Raw genomic sequence first — 19,236 nt, 5'->3', positions numbered from 1 at the left:
GTGTTTGCTTGGGCAGCACATATACTAAAATTGGAATGATACAGAGAAGATTAGCATGGCCCCTGTGCAAGGATGACATGCAAATTCATGAAGCGATCCATATTTTTGTAATATCTCAGGAATGGAAGAAAAAGTAGCCAATGTACTCAGTACTATTATGAAACTGATATATAATCACCCACACTTTCATATGAAAGATAAAACACAACTATAGTCCAGGATGAAGGAGGGAAGAGGATGGGGAGGCGTTGGGGGAAGTTGGGTGGAGGAAGGGTAATTGGTGGGACCTCACTAATTGGTGCATATGCAAAGGTACATGTCAAATCTATTAAGAGTAGAGTGTAAATGTCTTAACACAGTAATCAAGTAAGTGAGGTGAAGGCTGTGTTACCCAGTTTGATGTAAACATTCCAAATTGTATATAAAATCAGTACATCGTACCCCATAAATGCATTAATGTACACAGTTATGATTTAATAAAAAATTAAGAGAAAAAAATAAACTTTTGAGCCATCAGTGAAGAGATTATAATTGACATCATGGAAAATTAATGAGCTTGTGCTGGAAAGTTTGTAGGGTTAGAAGGACTCTATTATTCCTGTAAATACCAATCTTATAGGCAGGTTAGGTTTTCCAAGAAGTGTCAGCTATAGGAGAAAAACTAACAGAGAGTGGTGTTATGTAAGTCTTGGTAATAAGTGAGTTTTAAGAAGTAAGTCATTATTATTTTACATTTGAAATTTCCTGAGGTTCTCTTGTTTAATTAGCATGGCCTTTTGACCATGAAAAAGATTAAAGCCTACAAATTGCATGAGGAGCGGGAAGAACCAGCAAAAGAAACAGAAAGGAAGGAGAAACTTCAGGAAGAATAAATAGGCTGTGTTGTAGAAGTCACAGGAGGAAAAGATTTTAAAGAGAGGGTTAAAGGTATTTTAAGGATTGGAAAACAGTTTGGTAGAGTATAGACATGGGGACAGAAAACCTGGCTTTGGATTCAAGTTCTGTCACTTTCCAGGAAAACTAATTAATATCCATGAATAGCTGCTGTTTGCTTATTTATAGGATAGATTTATAGTACTTGCATTATAGTCTTGAATTGCAGAAGAAGTACATATGAAAACGTCTTAACACTTGGAAAGCTCGATATGTCATAGGTACTAAGTAAATATTCATTTTTACAATTAACTTTCTTAGAAGTACAAAGTAAAACTTTGCCTCAAAAAAAAAAAAATTAAAAAATAAAATGGTTAAAAGAAAAAGAAAAAAACTTTTTGTTGTTGTTTGTTTGTTTTTGCTATTTTTGGCTGGGGCTGGGTTTGAACTCGCCACCTCCGGCATATGGGTCCAACACCCTACTCCTTTGAGCCACAGGTGCCGCCCGAAACTGTTTTGTTTTTAAAACCCCACGAAATGATTCTCACATGTAATACTAGTTGTTAAGTACATAAATACTTGGATGGATAACTATATGAGTGTAACAAGCATGGAGTCAAGGCAGGCTTTTGTTTGCATAATTAAACAAAAAAGTCATCATTAAAGCTCACATTTTACTTATTTTAAAACTAAAATCAAAGCTATAAAGAAGTGAATTTTAATGGGGTGAAATTTATTTTTAATTATCATTGTTTTTATACTCATTATTGTATTCATTTTATGACATGCAAGAAGAGAGGAATTGTTAGGTTACATATATTTAGTTATGAATTGGTATATACTAATCATCTTTATATTCTCATTACATAAAGGAGGTAGTAGACTATATAGAACTCAGTTGAGCAGGTAAAATGTATTGTAGAAATAAGTAGTTAATTTTTGTGAGAGCAAGAGACATAAAGCTTTGTTGATGAACCTCCAGGTAATTAATATATATATATTTTTTGAGACAGGGTCTTACTGTGTCGCCCTCGGTAAAGCTGTGACATCACAGCTCACAGCAACCTGAAACTTCTGGGTTTAAGCGATTCTCTTGCCTCGCCCTCCCAAGCAACTGGGACTACAGGCACCTGCCACAACGCCCAGCTAGTTTTAGAGATGGGGTCTCACTGTAGCTCAGGCTGGTCTTGAACCCGTGAGCTTAGGCAATCCACCTACCTCAACCTTTCAAGGGCTGGGATTACAGGCGTGAACCACAGCGCCCAGCCCAACAATTATATTCGATACCTTTCCAAATGAGTTAGGTGTACATTTCTTTTATCTTTTTTTTGTACAAATTAGAGACAGATTTTTTTAAAATCAACTTTCTTGCTCATTTGGGATTTCATTTTAAAATTGAATGATTGAAAGTTTAAAAATTAGCCTTGAAATAAAGCTTAAAAGTGTCAATTTGAAGAAATCTCTTTGAAGGAGGGATTACAGAAAATACAGTAATTCTTAAAATTTAGAGTAACTGTAATGTGCCAAACCTTGAACACTATAGTAGTTAGCTAGTCAAATATTTGGTCAATCATCAAATTCTGAGAAAAGCACTAATTAACTTAGTTTTTTCCAAATCTTTAAATTTGGTTTTCTAGATGGATGGTTTCAAGTAGTTAGTGACATCAGGGTTGCCAGTTCACATTTAATAACCATGGCTATCTCTTTTTCTTTTTTAAATTTTAATTATAAAAAGTATGAAATAAAAAGTAAACTGAAATTCTTTTTTTCTTTTTCTTTTTTTTTGAGACAGAGTCTTACTATGTCGCCCTCAGTAGAATGCTGTGGCATCGTAGCTCACAGAAACCTCCAACTCTGGGGCTTAAGCAATTCTCTTACCTCAGCTTCCCAAGTAGCTGGAACTACAGGTGCCCACCACAAAGACTGGCTATTTTGTTGTTGTTGTAGTTGTTTGGCAGGCCCGGGCTGAGTTTGAACCTGCCAGCCCCGGTGCATGTGGCCGGTGCCCTAGACACTAAACTACAGGCACTGAGCCATTAGTAAACAGAAATTCTAAATGAGATACTAGTTCATAAAAAAGTTTTCTCTAAAGCTAAGACAAATCAGTTTTAGTAGGAAATTGAAATTGCTTATTAACATTTTAACTGTATATTTCTCAGTGGGTTTAAGCATTAAGTATGGTCAAATAAATAAACAACCTTCCTGTTTATACAGGGAAACAGTTAAACCTAAACTTAATTTTCAAATTAATTTCCAAAATAGGAAGCGAAGGCTGATGAGCAAAAAAGTTATAAATGAAAACTTCACTAAAAGTTAAGTGGGGAAAAGTAGAGAAATGATTATCAACTGTACCTTTTATAAACCAAAAGTGATTGAATTCAGTCATTAAGTAGTCCTCAACACTGAATATGTGACAGAGCAAGTTTGGTTTTGTTGGCTCGGCGCCTATAGCTCAAGTGGCTAAGGCGCCAGCCGCATACACCAGGGCTGGCAGGTTCAAATCCAGCCTGGGCCCACCAAACAACAATGACAACTACAACCAGATAATAGCTGGGCGTTGTGACAGGCGCCTGTAATCCCAGCTCCTTAGGAGGCTGAGGCAAGAGAATCCCTTGAGCCCGGGAGTTGGAGCTTGCTGTGAGCTATGATGCTACGGCACTCTACCTAGGACGACAGCTTGAGGCTCTCAACAAAACCAGAATGCATTGTTCCTTATGCGCTAATTGTGTTAAAGTGCTGTACATTTATACATGGAACATGGCGTGACATAGTGTTTCTTTTGCGTTTCAGTGGAAAATACTTTTACCTCTGAGTCTTTACTGTAGGTTCTTAATCATATAGTTTATGTAATGATACCTATATTCATCTTTAAGACATTTTTCATAGTCATCTGACTTCGGATGAAGACCTTTTGTAGGTCTACTACATAGCTGTCATATGAGGAATTTCTTTCCATTAATTTTCCAGGATAATCCCCATCTTATATACTATGTCTGTGTTCTTTTTAACCCAATGTGTTTTTATTTTGGGAACAACTTTCCCAGAAATTGTTTCATACCTAGAAAATAGTTTTTGGCAAAGATGATGTGCTGCTACTTTGTCTGTCTTCTGCTGTGGATAGTGTTTTTAATTTGCATTCAGACTTTAATATTGTTCTCATTCTTTGAGGTACTCAGTGGGTCCTTTCCATCTGAATGCTCATATCTTCAACTGGGGCAGTTTTTATCCATTATTCCTTTATCCCCATTCTCTTATTTTTGTTTTGGCATGCTTATTGGATATGCCAGGGTTGGGTTCCACAGAAACTAACATTATATTGGACAAACAGTTGGTTTTCCTTTGTAGTGAAGCATACAGAGATAGGCCGCATATGACTAGTGGCTTAGTGATGTCATCAAGGACCTGGTCTCTTCTCTTTCCTCTGTCCTAAGAAGATGTGGCTTTCATTCTCATTGTTACATGGGGTAGCTGTGGCCCCTCTAGGCATCTCAGAAATGTTGCAAGAAGGAAGAAGAGGGCAGGATCAAGAGGCAGGCCAGCCATGCTTATCCTTTGAAAAAAAAAAAATCTTTGTGGAGGGCAGCACCTGTGGCTCAGTGGGTAGGATGCTGGCCCCATATACCCAGGGTGGCTGGTTCGAACCCAGCCCCAGCCAAACCGCAACAAAAAAAATAGCTGGGCCTTGTGGCAGGCGCCTGTAGTCCCAGCTACTTGGGAGGCTGAGGCAAGAGAATTGCCTAAGTCTAGGAGTTGGAGGTTGCTGTGAGCTGTGACGCCATGACACTCTACCGAGGGTCATAAAAAGTCTTTCTGGAACCCTTACCTAGTTCCACTTAATGTGTCATTGACGAGAGCTAAATTTCATGGTCACCTCACTTGTAGGGGGTCTTGAGAATGGTTTAATTTTAGCACATCACCCTCTAACAATAAGGTTCTGTGGGCTGGCATGGTGGCTCACGCCTGTAACCCTAGCCCTCTGGGAGACCGAGGTGGGTGGATTGCTTGAGCTCACAGGGTGGAGTCCAGCTTGAGCAAGAGTGAGATCCTGTCTCTGCTAAAAATACAAAAATACTGAGGCACGAAGATTGTGTGAGGGCAAGAGTTGGAGGTTGCTGTGAGCTATAACATTGGCACTCTACCGAGGGCAACAAAGTGAGACTCTCTCTCAAAAAAAGAAAAAGAAAGGGGGGAGAATGAATATTAGGTAGATCATTAGCAATTCTGCCATAGATAGGTCACTTCACTTTCTGTCACATATTCTTTTTGTCTTTTTGTTTTGTTATAGGAAATTTTATTGACGTGTAATTCTGTCATCAGACACGGCCATTATTTAGCTTATCTTTAGTACTTTAATGTTAATAGCCTAAGTTTTCTAATTTCTTCTTTTTCATAGAATCTTTTTTGTCATATTTTTGTATGGTAAAAGATACATAAAACTTGTCGATTTCACCATTATTAACTGTACAGGTATAGTGGCTTTAAGTACATTCATGTTGTATGCTTAATCACAACCAGCCATCTCTAGAACTCTTTATCTTCCCAGACTATAACTCTGAACTCATTAAACAATGACTCCCCCTTCCATTGCTCCCTTGCTCTAGGCAGCCACCATTCTACTTGCTGTGTCTGTGAATTTCACTAATCAAGGTGCCTCATGTAACTGAAATCACACAATATTTGTCCCTTTGTGTCTGCCTTATTTCACTTAGCACAGTGCCTTCCAGATGTCATTCATGTTGAAAACATGTATCAGAATTTCCTTTTTAAGGTTAAATAAACATTCCACTGTCTGTATAGATGACATTTCATTCATGTGGGTTGCTTTCACCTTTTGTCTATTATGAATAATGCTGCTATGAACATGGGGTTGGTGTACAAATATCTGTTTCAGTACTTGGCTTTCATTATTTGGGGTATATATCCAGAAGTGGAATTGCTGGATTGTATGATAGTTCTATTGGGTAGTTGTTTTGAAGAATCACCCTGCTGTTTTTCTACAGCATCTGGTCCATTTTCCATTTCCATTAGGTTCCAGTTTCTCCACATCCTTGCCAACACTTGTTTTCTGTTTTTATTTTGGTTTGCTTTGAGTGTGAAGTGATGTTTTGCTGTGGTTTGATTTGCATTGAAAGTTTTCTCTGCTTATGGCCAGTCCTTTTTTTTTTTTTTTTTAAAGAGACAGAGTCTCACTTTATTGCCCTTGGTAGAGTGCCATAGTGTCACAGCTCACAGCAACCTCCAGCTCTTGGGCGTAGGAGATTCTCTTGCCTCAGCCTCCCGAGTAACTGGGACTCAGTAACAGGCAACCGCCACAACGCCCCACTATTGTTTGTTGCCGTTTGGCCAGGGCTGGGTTCAAACCCGCCACCCTTGGTATATGGGGCTGGTGCCCTACCCACTGAGCCATAGGCGCCGCCTGGCCAGTCTTATGTCTTATTCAGAGACAAGTTTGTTCATGTCTTTTGCTCATTCTTGAATTGGCTTGTTTGTTGTTGATTTGTTAAAATTCTTTATATGTTCTGAATATTAAGCTCTTACCTGATAATTTTCATATTCTTTCTTTCATGCCATGTGCTGCTTTTTCACTCTATTGATAGTGTCCTTTGATGCATAAAATTTTTAGTTTTAATAAAGTTCATTTTATCTTTGTCTTTTTTGCTTGTGCTTTTGGTATCCAAGAAATTAATTGCCAAAATCCAGTATCATGAAGCTTTCTCATTATGTTTTATAGTTTTAGCTGCTGTGTTTAGATCTTTGATCTATTTTGAGTTCATTTTTGTGTGTGGTGTAAGATAAGGACCCAACTTCATTTGTTTGCATGTAGATAGCGAGTTTTTCCATTATGACTTGTTGAAAATACTGTCCTTTCCTTGATTGTCTCATACTCTTACTGAAAATTCTTTAACCATACATATGTTTATTTTCTTCCTCTTTATTTTATTCCTTTTGTCTATATATATGGGTCACTACAAAAGTTTTGAGAGGCCAGGCATGGTGGCTCATGCCTGTAATCCTAGCACTCTGGGAGGCCAAGGCAGGTGGATTGCCTGAGCTGACAGGTTTGAGACCAGCCTGAGCAAGAGTGAGACCTCGCCTGTAAAAATAGCTGGGTGTTGTGGCAGGCACCTGTGGTCCCACTACTTGGAAAGCTGAGGCAAGGGAATCATTGAGCCCAGGAGTCTGAGGTTCCTGTGAACTATCGTGCTATGGCAGTCTACTGAGGGTGACAAAGTGAGACTATCTCCAAAAAAAAAAAAAAAGTTTTGAGACAAAACTCTGTCCATTATTTTACTTCCAAGAAATGGTTTATAGAGCTTTTTTTTTCTGATTTATCCATGTAAGTTTCAGCCTGCTCAGTTGATGTTGTTGCTTCATTTGTTTCTGTCTGCACAGATTTTACATTTCTTGATCTTTGTGTATCTCAAAACTTTTGTAATGACCCACATATATTTGTCTTTATGTCAGTACAATACCATTTTGATTATTGTAGCTTTGTGGTAAGTTTTGAAATCAGTAGTGTGAGACCTTCAATTTTGTACTTTTTTTTTTTTTAAGAGTCTCACTATGTTGCCCTCGGTAGAGTGCTGTGGCATCACAGCTCACAGCAACCTCAAATTCTTGGGCTTTAGTGATTCTCTTGCCTCAGCCTCCCAAGTAGCTGGGATTATAGGTGCCCACCACAACGCCTGGCTATTTTTTGGTTGCAGTCGTCATTGTTGTTTAGCAGGCCAGGGCCAGGCTTTTACCCACCAGCCTCAGTATATGTGTTAGGCGCCCTACTCACTGAGCTATGGGCACTGAGCCTCTTATAACCTTTTTTGTTTGAAAAATTCTAAGCATATAACAGACAGCGATCCATCCTGCTCCATCCACACCCACATCTACCCCCTTCTCTTACATTATGTTGAAGCAATTCCCATATAATTTCAGTCATAAATATTTCTTTATATGTTTCTAAAAAATAGACCTTTAAAATCACAAATACAATACCATTGTAACAACAGTAATTTCTTTTTTTCTTTCTTTCTTCTTTTTTTTGAGACAGAATCTCAAGCTGTCAACCTGGGTAGAGTGCCATGGCATTATAGCCCACAGCAACCTCCAACTCTTGGGCTCAAGCGATCCTCTTGCCTCAGTTTTTCTATTTTTAGTAGAGATGGGGTCTTGTTTTTGCTCAGGCTGGTCTCGAACCTGTGAGCTCAAGCTATGCACCACCTGTCCCAGAGTGTTAGGATTACAGGTGTGAGCCACTGCACCAGGCCAATTAATAGTAATTTATTTTATTTTATTTTATTTTTTGAGACAGAGTCTCACTGTGTTGCCCTTGGTAGAGTGCCGTAGTGTCACAGCTCACAGCAACCTCAAACTCTTAAGCTTAAGTGATTCTCTTGCCTCAGCCTCCCAAGTAGCTGGGACTACAGACACCCCCCCCAATGCCCAGCTGTTTTGTTGTTGTAGTTGTCGTTGTTGTTTAGGAGGCCCAGGGCCAGATTCAAAACCGCCAGCCTACCCACTGAGCTACGGGCGCCAACCCAACAATGATTTTTTTTTTTTTTTTTTTTTTTGAGACAGAGCCTCAAGCTATCCTCCTGGGTAGAGTGCTGTGGCATCACAGCTCACAGCAACCTCCAACTCCTGGGCTCAAGCGAGTCTCCTGCCTCAGCCTCCCAAGTAGCTGGGACCACAGGCGCCCTCCACAACACCCAGCTATTTTTTGTTTGCAGCCATCATTGTTGTTTTGGCGGGCCCAGGCTGGATTCGAATCCGCCACTTTAGGTTTATGTGGCTGGCGCCTTAGCCGCTTGAGCCACAGGCATGGAGCCCAGTAATTTCTTATTATCAAATAGCTAACTAGTTTTCAAATTTTCAGTTTCATGTAAGTTAAAAATTTTAAGAACAGATTTCAAATAAAATTCACAGATTGAAAATGAGTGATAACTTTTTTAGCCTTCTCTGTATCTGTTATTTTCTTTTTTCACTTGTAAGTTATGGGCTGAGAAAACCACATGGCCTGTTCATTTGTATGTGCTGTGTGTGTATCCCTGTAGGGTAGGTTAGCATACTCCTTGAATGACTTCTGTTTTTCCTAATAAGGTGGAAGTTGGATTTAAGGACTGAAGAGAGTGGATTTATTTTATTTGTTTTTCAGAACCACTTAATAGGCAGTGCTGAGGAGGCACTTCGAGTCTGCTTACCTCTCATGGAGCAATATTGGCAGCTGTTGATGTTTAACGCTTAGCTCCTTTACTTCACTGCAGGTTGGAAACGGTGATACCCTGATTCTGTCATTCCTTCTAAATTTATTAGCTTTAATAATTCTAAAATGAGAAACTTCTCTTCTTCTGCCCTTTCCTTACCCAGGGAGTGGTATAGTTTGAATAGAAAAAGCAAGATAAATGCTTTGTCCTGTCCCTTTAAGTTTTCACAATTATGAGTTGATTCCTAAGCACCTTCTGTGGGGGCCCAGTGATTTTTGTTTTCAGTGTCTTTTTTTTTTTTTTATAGTGTCTTATTTCGTCACCCTCAGTAGAGTACTGTGGTGTCATAGCTCACAGCAGCCTCAAACTCTTGGGCTCCACTGATCCCCTTGCCTAATCCTCCTGAGTAGCTAGACTACCTGCGCCAGTCACAATGCCTGGCTATTTTTAGAGATGAGGTTTCGCTCTGGCTCAGGCTGATCTCAGGCAATCCACTGGCCTTGGCCTCCCAGATTGCTGAGGTTACAGGCGTGAGCCCTCTGGCCTAGCCATGTGTACCTGTGTATTTGATATGGTTCAGTCTCTTACAGTTTTTTATCAGTGCTCAAATTGTCCTATAATGACTAATGGGGTCTCTTTAAGTTAGCTCCTCAGTCTTTTAACAAGACTCTGGTTGTCTTTGCTTATAAGTTTCTTGCAACCTGGAATTGTCTCATCTGGTGTATGTCTAATCTGAACCCTGGAATTAACTAATTCTTTACTTTTTTCTTTGAGTAGCCTGTTAAGCACTTATGTATTGTTGTCCTTCAGTTCTTGGGATATGACTTTTCCTGTGTATTTTGTCCCTTTACTGCTGTGATTCTATAGACTTTTGAAGAATTCTTTTTCTTACTTTTGAGTTCGGGTATGTATTAAAGCAAGGTGTTTTGTTTTGCTTTTTGTTTTGTAAATGTGTCATTTGTCTTACCTAACATGTTGATTTTTTTAGAGTGGGACGGGTGGCTTCTGACATGAATTAATCACCATATTTAGTAAAGTTCTCCTTTTCCTATTCCATTTATGAAACAGTGTACTCTTATGTCAGAAATGACCTCATCTAAAGTGGCTAAAGGGGAAACTTGCTCCCTTCGCTACTGGTTTATGTTTTCTATGGATGCTCTGTTTTTATTACAACCTCATATTTTACAGCTGTCAGTTTTGCTTCTGCATATTTGACATAGTTCAATCTTTAATTCAGGTATGGGGCAGAAAGGAATGAATTTTTTTTTTCATTCCTATTTCACTTTTAGTTTGGAAACAGGAGGAGAAAGGCAGAGGGTTGCAGTGGAATTGTGTGAACTTGTGGAGGCTGAAATTCAAGCTGCCAAATGAAACTTGTTTTCTCTTCAGAGATTCCTTCTACTTCATATGTTAAATGGATCTGAATTCTGTTGAATTTCTTTTTTTTCCTTATGTAGGAATGGGGGATGTGTGTGTTATGGGTGTAGTTTTATAATATATGCCAGGGAGCTTACTCTAGTGCTGTTTAGAAAGATAAAAGCAATGAGAACTTGGGCAAACAGTTATTGCAAAGCCCTAAAATATATCACTTTTATTCATCCATACAGAAAACAAGCATGAGGCCAAGAGGAGGCGAACAGAGAGAGTTAGGAGAGAGAAGATAAATTCTACAGTAAATAAAGATTTAGAAAACAGAAAGAGATCTCGAAGTAACAGCCATTCAGATCATATCAGACGAGGAAGAGGAAGACCTAAAAGTGCATCTGCTAAAAAACATGAGGAAGAAAGAGGTATGAACAAACCTAAGCAGTTCTGTTCCAAGTGTTCAGTTGATTTGGGTCTTAATGAGATAGTAGTAAAGAAAAAGTGGAGGCATTGAGCTCCTGGACTCAAAATTACAACTCATATTTTAGTTTGAAAGCATTTCCTCTATGGTAGATGCTTTTTTTTTCTTTTTGGAGACACAGTCTCACCATGTTGCCCTTGGTAGAATGCCGTGGCGTCACAGCTCACAGCAACCTCAAACTCTTAAGCGATTCTATTGCCTCAGCTTCCTGAGCAGCTGAGACTACAGGTGCCCCCCACAACACCCACTGTTTTTTGGGTGCAGTTGTCATTGTTGTTTCACAGGTGTGGGCTGGGCTCCAACCTGCCAGCTTTGGTGTATGTGGCCAGCACAATATTCACTGAGGTGTTTTTTTTTTTTTTTTTTTTTTGAGAGTCTCACTGTTTCCCTTGGTAGAGTGTGGGGGCATCACAGCTCATAGCAACCTCAAATTCTTGGGCTTAAGTGATTCTCTTGCCTCAGCCTCCCAAGTAGCTGGGTCTATAGGCACCCACCACAATGCTCAGCTATTTTTTTTGTTGCAATTGTCATTGTTTAGCTGGCCCAGTCTGGGTTTAAACCTGCCAGCCTGGCTTTGTGTGTCTGGTGCTGTAACCACTGTGCTATGGGTGCTGAGCCGATGCTTATATATTTTTTTTAATCATTTAATTCTTATCAGAAACTTAAAGGTTTCAGTAAAATTCACTTTGCTGTAAACTGATAGTAGTAGAATTCTGAGATAAACTGTATATGATGTCTTGGAGAAGACTAAAAATGATTATGCTTTTTTTTAAAGACAGGATTGAATTCTGTTAAAACTTACTTCAAGCTGTTACACTGTGAGTTTTAAAAAATTTACTATTGAGGAGCGGTACCTGTGGCTCAGTGGGTAGGGTGCCAGCCCACATGTGGAGGGTGGTGGGTTCAAACCCAGCCCTGGCCAGGCTACAATGAGAAAATGGCCAGGTGTTGTGGTGGGCACCTATAGTTCTAGTTGCTTGTGAGGCTGAGGCAAGAGAATCGCCTAATCCTAGGAGTTGGAGGTTGCTGTGAGCTGTGACGCCATGGCACTCTACCGAGGGTTAATAAGTAGAACTCTGTCTCAAAAAAAAAAAAATTTACTATTGAATGTGTTCTTGGTGAACTTTTAAATTGCTCTTTGGGAGACTCACGTGCTTCCTGCTTTGAGGCAGCTTTCCTATAGTTAGGTGGACCTTTCTTGGTCCACAGCATGTTTATATTTCTCCTTACAAGTCTTGTCCTTTCTTCTGATAAATAGCACGTTCACCAATAACTCGTTTTTATCCATTAACTAAGACTTCAACTTCTTGTTTTCCTTGATTTATGTATCTTTTAATAAAAGATTTATTTTGGAAAATTTCTACATACATGAGAATAGGGAAAACAGTACAATAAGCCCCTATATGCCCATGAATGTCTTTTTAAAATTGGGATTTCCAAGCCAGTAATGAATGGGAAAAAAAGGATAGATTGCTTTTTATTATTCTTTAAAAACCTCTCATTTCATTTTTATCAAAATTCATTTGTAATTTCTTATATGATTTGTGACTTACACTTAGCTTTTTCTGATATTCAGTCTTAGGTACTCAATTGTTTTCTGTATAAATGTAAATTTCTCTTATTTTAAACATTAAGAATTTTCTGTCAGCCATTTCTCTTTGCTTTGTGTGCTTTTATTTGAATAAAGTTACTACTATTAGAGAGAACAACTACTCTATATAGCTGTCCTTATCAAAATTAAAGATGTCTTAATATTGTATGGCTAGAGGAATAAAGTTTATATTATATTTGACTGTATTCTGTAAAGGCTGTGTTTAGATACTCCTTATTCCTTGGGAACTTTTACTGCTTTTTCCTTGTATCATGCTCTTCCAGAAAATTTGAGTTCTTTGTTCAATTTGAATGTGCTTCCCTAACAAAAAGATGATCAGAAAACCTATGCCAAAGACTATTTTAGAAGGGAACCTGAGGCTTGGCACCTGTTGCTCAGTGGCTAGGGCTCCAGCTGCATACCTTGGAGCTGGACTTCCTAAATCCAGACTGGGCCTGCCAAACAACGACAACTACAGCCAAAAAATAGCTGGGCATTGTGGCGGGTGCCTATAATCCCAGCTATTTGGGAGGCTGAGGCAAGAGAATCACTTAAGCCCAAGTGTTTGACATTGCTGTGAGCTGTGACGCCATGGCACTCTACCCAGGGCAACAGCTTGAGACTCTGTCTCAAAAAAACAAAAAACAAAGGGAAACTGGGTAAAGAAAAGTCAATAGAGAAGAAAGAACAGAGAGAAATACTGTTTGGCCCAGAAAACAGAACATTCTTTCTGGTTGAAGTAAAGGGAATGTAATGGAAAGAACAGAAAAGTAATGCTTCTAGTAGTGGATAAGAGGAGATGAAAAAAGAGATAATGACACCCTTTCAGTTGGAAGTCTTAATATGGTTGTGCTAGGACTCTCGGTATTGTAGGATTGAACTTTTATTTCATGGTAACTTGAGGAAAGCTATAAATACTTGGCTATCAATATTTACAAATATTTTTCAGGCATTTTCTGTTCATTATAGAAACATTTGGAGAAAGCTATTTCTAGACTAAGATGCACTTTTAATAGTTTATTTGTTTTTGATACAAATTGCAGACAATTCCTCAAATTAATTTTTATAGCAGAAACTGGAATCCTTTAATGTAGATCAGAGGGTCAGCAAACTTTTTTATAAAAAGCCAGATAGGGCTTAGTGCCTGTGGCTCAAGCAGCTAAAGCACCAGCCACATATGCCTGAGCTGGTGGGTTTGAATCCAGCCTGGGCCCGCCAAACAACAATGTCAGCTGCAACCAAAACATAGCTGGGCGTTGTGGCAGGCACCTGTAGTCCCAGCTACTTGGGAGATGGAGACAGGAGAATCACTTGAGCCCCATGGCACTTTCCCTGGGGCAACAGCTTGAGGCTCTGTCTCAAAAAAAAAAAAAACAACAGGCGGCACCTGTGGCTCAAGGAGTAGGACATCAGCCCCATATGCCAGAGGTGGTGGGTTCAAACCCAGCCCTGGGCAAACAAACAAACAAAGCCAGATAGTAAATATTTTAGGTTTTGTGGACCCTACTATCTTTGTCACACTACACAACTTTGTCATTGTCACTGGAAAGCAGCCACAAACAATGTTAATCAACAGGCATGTCTGTGTGCCAGTAAGACTTCCTAAAGATGTGGCATGTGGGCTGTAGTTTGCCAATCCTGATGTAAACCATGTTTTCAAAATACGATAGGGCTGGAAACTATAGACTTTTGAAATGTCTGTATATTTTAAAGTAGACTTCTTCGATGTGCTTCTTGTACTACGTAGCTATTTAGTTTAATTATTTTTATTGATTCCCTGCTCTTAAAGCACTTGAAAAATCTGAAGTCAGCTTTACCTTTAACATATGAATTAAGGAGAACCTGATAGTGTGTCTTAAAAACGAAACTTTAAAAAATTGACTTATTTTTTATTTTGAGAAAGAATAGAAAAAAGGAGGACTAAAAAAGGAAAGCTTGTTACATATTTAGATACTATTGTTTTTATAAAATCACAAAAACCATTAAATTAAGAATTTTGATTTGGTTTCATATCAATAAGTCTTCATTTTGCATATAGGGAGTATGACTATTCCAGATATTATAATGTAGGAATGAAATTTTGGCTGATTAATAGTATATGTAGGTTAGGCAATTCTGAATATCATATTAATGAACTTAAGAATGAATTAGACTTTAAGTTAAAGTTGATGGATTGAAGCCACGCACGGGGGCTCAGGCCTGTAATCCCAGTACTTTGGGAGGCCGAGGTGAGCGGATCACCTGAGCTCTCTAGTTGGAGACCAGCCTGAGCAAACATAAGTCCTCTTCTCTCCAAAAAACAGAAAAATTACTTAGGTGTGGTAGCGGGTGCCTGTCTTCCAAGCTACCCAAGAGGTTGAGACAGAAGGATCACCTGAGCCCAGTAGTTGGGGTTATAGTGAGCTATGATGATGTTGCTGCCCTCTGGCTAGCCTAAAAAGACAACAAGACCCTATCTTAAAATAATCATAATAATAATATCTTTAGTAAAAGAGGAGATTATAATTATGAAATGAGAACAAATAATTATTTATAGGGATCCGGTGCCCATAGCTTATGCCTTTAATCCCAGCAATTAACAGGCCGAGGCAGGTGGATTGCCTGAGCTCACAGGTTCAAGACAAGCCTGAGCAAGAGTGAGAACTCGTCTCTAAAAATAGTTGAGCATTGTGGCAGGCACCTGTAGTCCCAGCTACTTGGGAGGTTGAGGCAAGAGAATTTCTTGAGCCCAAGAGTTTGAGGTTGCTGTGAACTATGATGCCCACGCCCTCTACCGAGGGCGACAAAATGAGACTCTGTCTTAAAAAAAAAAAGATAATATTTATAAAAGGAAATGGCAGAAATAAAAAAGGCACGTGGAAATGAACTTTAAAATATACAAAATGAACCCCAAAACATACATGATTCACAGAAATGAACAACCTAAGCAGAAGGCTAATAGATAAAATTGAAGAAAGGTAACAGAAGATAAAGCGGTATGAAAAGCAGTGAAAAAATAGAATGGAAAGATCAACTTATAGCACTAGTGTGAGATCTAATCTATTAATATAAGTAAAGTTTCAGATAAAGAACATGGAAGATTGGCTTGGTGCCTGTAACAGTGGTTACGGGTCCAGACACATACACCAAGGCTGGTGGGTTCGAAACCAGCTGGGGCCAGCTAAAGAACAATGACAACTGCAACAAAAAAATAGCTGGGTGTTGTGGTGGGCACCTGTAGTCCCAGTTACTTGGGAGGGTGAGGCAAGAGAATCACTTAAGCCAAAGAGTTTGAGGTTGTTGTGAGCTCTGATGCCACGACACTCTACCAAGGGTGACATAGTAAGACTCTGTCTCAAAAAAAAAGAACATAGAAGATGGAGGAGAAGGAAGTCATCAATGAAGTAATTCAGGGAATTTTCCCAAGTGTGAAGAACGTTGAGATTCCATGTTAAAAGGGCCCACAATGTTTTCAGTTAAAAAAAAAAAAAAAAGGAATCAATATGGTATTGGAATTACTGCCATCTACCCCACAAGGAACAGACTACTGATTACATGGATACCATCAGTGAATTTCAAAAACATACTGAGTAAAAGAAACCAGATAATGAAGCGTACACACTATATGGTAGTAAACATTAAGTATTTTCTCTTTAACTAGAGAAATATGAGATTTGATGATATGCTTTGGTATAAATTCTATTTTTAACCATCTATCATGCTGGCAATTTTTTAAATAAAACTTATTACAAAAAAATGAAGTCCTTTTTCTCATGCACATTTCCTATTCTCCAAATGCAAGTACTATTTTTTTGTTAACTACTTTTTTTCAGTTCCTCCTTTTTTTTTTTACAAAAACAAATCTATCTCTAATTAACATTTTTATAAGCTGATACTTCTTGACTTTTAGACATTATCAATTCACTTTCTGCCACAGAAAATTAGGATCATATTGTTTTGTGGCTCTTGCCCCCACCACAAATAATGGATGAAAAACAAAAAGGAGGAACTGAAAAAAAGTAGTGAGTAGGGCGATCCTATACCAAGGGTGGCGGGTTCAAACTCCTCCCTGGCCAAACTGCAACAAAAAATAGCCAGGCGTTGTGGCAGGTGCCTGTAGTCCCAGCTATTTGGGAGGCTGAGAAAAGAGAATTAATTGCCTAAGCCCAGGAGTTGGAGGTTGCTGTGAGCTGTGATGCTACAGCACTCTACCGAGGGTGATAAAATGAGACCCTGTTTAAAAAAAAAAAAAATAGCCGGGCATTGTACCAGATGCCCGTAATCCTAGCTACTCAGGAGGCTGAGGCAAGAGAATCGCTTAAGCCCAATAGTTGGAGGTTGCTATGAGCTGTGACGACATAGCACTCTACCCAGGGTGACAGCTTGAGACTCAGTCTTTAAAAAAAAAATGTCTAAACAAAATAAACAAAATTGTAATGGAGTTCGAAAAAAGAATTTGGAATAATATGTATCAAGATATTAGTTGTGATACTGACTGACTGATGAGATTCAATAGGTAATTGTAATTTTTTTTTCAAATTTTCTACTATAAAGTTGGATTTATTCCTGTAGCAGGGCTAAGGTGATTATTTTTGTAAAGATATCACTGATGTTCAGATGGGACCATCTTGATTTCGGTTGAGACAGTAAGCTCATACTAGTGGGAAGAAATATATGAAATTGTTACAGAAATGATATAGCGATTAGAGTGTGTATGTAAAGAAATACAATAGTTTCCCATTTAGTGTTTATTTCAATAATTCTTTTGTGTAATTTTAAAATAATTTTTCGGTTTAGTAGCATTGTACTTTATAACATTTTAATATGCATTGTAGTATTATAAATAATACTGTCATTTAAATAAATATTTGAATGCATTAAAAAATTTAAATTTTGGTTATAAAGATTCCAAAGGAAAAAAAATAGGAATATAAAAAGAAATAAGAAAAAATTAAATTTATTCCATGTACTGCCTTATGTTAAACTTTCCCTTTTTCTTTTAACAGAGAAACAAGAGAAGGAAGTTGATATCTACGCTAACCTCTCTGATGAAAAAGCTTTTGTGTTTTCAGTCGCCTTAGCAGAAATAAATCGAAAAATTATCAATCAAAGACTTATCCTCTGATACTTGTCTGCAACATGTGTTGAAACTTTCTTCAGGATTGCATCAGCGAGTTCTGAACAGGATGGACTCTGAGGAGCATCTGGCTACATCACGAGAGGCCATCGATCATCTTTTTCCCTGTCGTTTAACCTGTGCCACACTTGGGGAGCAAAGCTGTGGGCTTGGTGGACTCTTCTAGGATTTCCTTGTTTACCAAGGAGTATTGTCAGTGTTTTGTGTTTGGGACATAAAAGCAAGTATATTTATGAAAAAATAGCTGACTGGATATTAAAGGATAAAAAAGGTTAAAGGTGGGGGTGGAGGGGTGAAAACTACGGAAATAAAATGCTTGACGCTTTTCAGCTTTGCCACCAGAGATGCAATATTTTAAATAACTGTCAATGAGTAAATATGTATTTCAGATTTTCATCCCTAACGGATTGCATATATATAGTTCATTTACTTTTAGTAAATTGGCAATTGATGTTTTATTGAATGGGGAATTAAGAATATAAATTGTAAATTTTATCTAAATTTTTTTTTTCTTGGCCTTTATTTTTATGACTTAAGATATGAGTTATATTTTAGGACGTAACTTTCTAGACAGTTTAGAGTTTTGGGTGCTATTTGAAGAAAAACCTTTAAGGATATATCATACTTCAGATATAAACACCTTGTTTTTTCTTGAATGTAACTTATTTATTGGTTAAAAGAAATTTTTTCTGCTCTCAAGATGGTGCCTGTTAACCTAAATGTAAAGTATATTTATTACATGCAAAATATTTCTTAGTCACTTTTGAGCAGTAATGTTTTATCTGAATGGATATTCATTTATACATCCCAATAATTATTTAAATTGTTACTTAATTTCTCTCTGGAAAAAAAAATAAACCTTAATATTGAAACTAAATAGATTAAATAGTGTGGTATAAGCTTTTTGTTCTAGTGAAATTTGTGAAATATATTTGAATTCTTAATTTTTCTACCATTGAACTGTAACCACTCAGTTTATTTCATACTGATTGCTCTTGTGTGATTGCCAGGTTCAAACTCAGTAGCAACACCCCTTATTTCCACTCCCTCTTTCCCCAATCACTTTGGAAGTCCTGAAGCATTATTCTGGGAGAATCATCAGATAGATTTAGCCCCTGTTTAAGACAATTTCCCTTTTAGTTGCAGCAGCAGCATGGTCAACTTTATCTTCCATCCTGCATTTCCCATTACCTCCCAAAAGAAAAAATCTGCATTTTTTTTCCTACTTCATTTAAATGTAAACAGTAGAGGGAGCTTAAGACTGATTCTGTCTAGTTTGGATGTAGAATTTTCCCAAGGAATCCTTTCCCTTAAATCCTTATGTGGTGCTAATGCAATTATTTATTATGCATTTATTAATAAACTATTAATGATTTTTTTCCAAGAATGTAATGTGATTTTATCTTTGAAACATGCTATAAGAAAACTATTTTGATTTTGGGCAAGAAAGCTTCAAAATTATGAAAACCTAAACATGTTTGTGTACATATCTATCTCTTTTATTTCATTTTTTTTTTTTTTTTGAGACAGAGTTTTACTTATTAACCCTTGGAAGAGTGCTGTGACGTCACAGCTCACACCTCCAACTCCTTGGGCTTAGGCAGTTCTCTTG

At 38.0% G+C, this 19,236-nt stretch overlaps 1 protein-coding gene and 1 non-coding gene across 3 annotated transcripts in view; both read left to right on the top strand.

The window, feature by feature from the left end:
* On the top strand, positions 1–107 carry LOC111726249. The gene has a single exon (XR_002774070.1). It is a non-coding gene; the product is annotated as a U6 spliceosomal RNA (small nuclear RNA).
* The window catches only part of CUNH16orf87 (chromosome unknown C16orf87 homolog), a 29,897-nt gene extending 11,400 nt beyond the window's left edge, over positions 1–18,497 (top strand). Inside the window, exons 3-4 of one of the 2 annotated variants that reach the window (XM_003792519.3) lie at positions 10,679–10,861; positions 17,494–18,497. In XM_003792519.3, the coding sequence (XP_003792567.1) occupies positions 10,679–10,861; positions 17,494–17,612 (302 nt within the window). In that variant the 3' untranslated portion in view covers positions 17,613–18,497. The remainder of the gene's footprint in view (positions 1–10,678; positions 10,862–17,493) is intronic. The other variant, XM_023514787.1, reaches the window with a different exon arrangement.
* The last annotated feature ends 739 nt before the right edge of the window (positions 18,498–19,236 follow it).

Source organism: Otolemur garnettii, unplaced genomic scaffold (assembly GCF_000181295.1).
Source record: "Otolemur garnettii isolate 467f Iridium unplaced genomic scaffold, OtoGar3 scaffold00058, whole genome shotgun sequence".
NCBI lineage: Eukaryota > Metazoa > Chordata > Mammalia > Primates > Galagidae > Otolemur > Otolemur garnettii.
The sequence above is the reverse complement of the archived record's forward strand: the minus strand, read 5'-3'. Positions and strand labels throughout refer to the sequence as shown.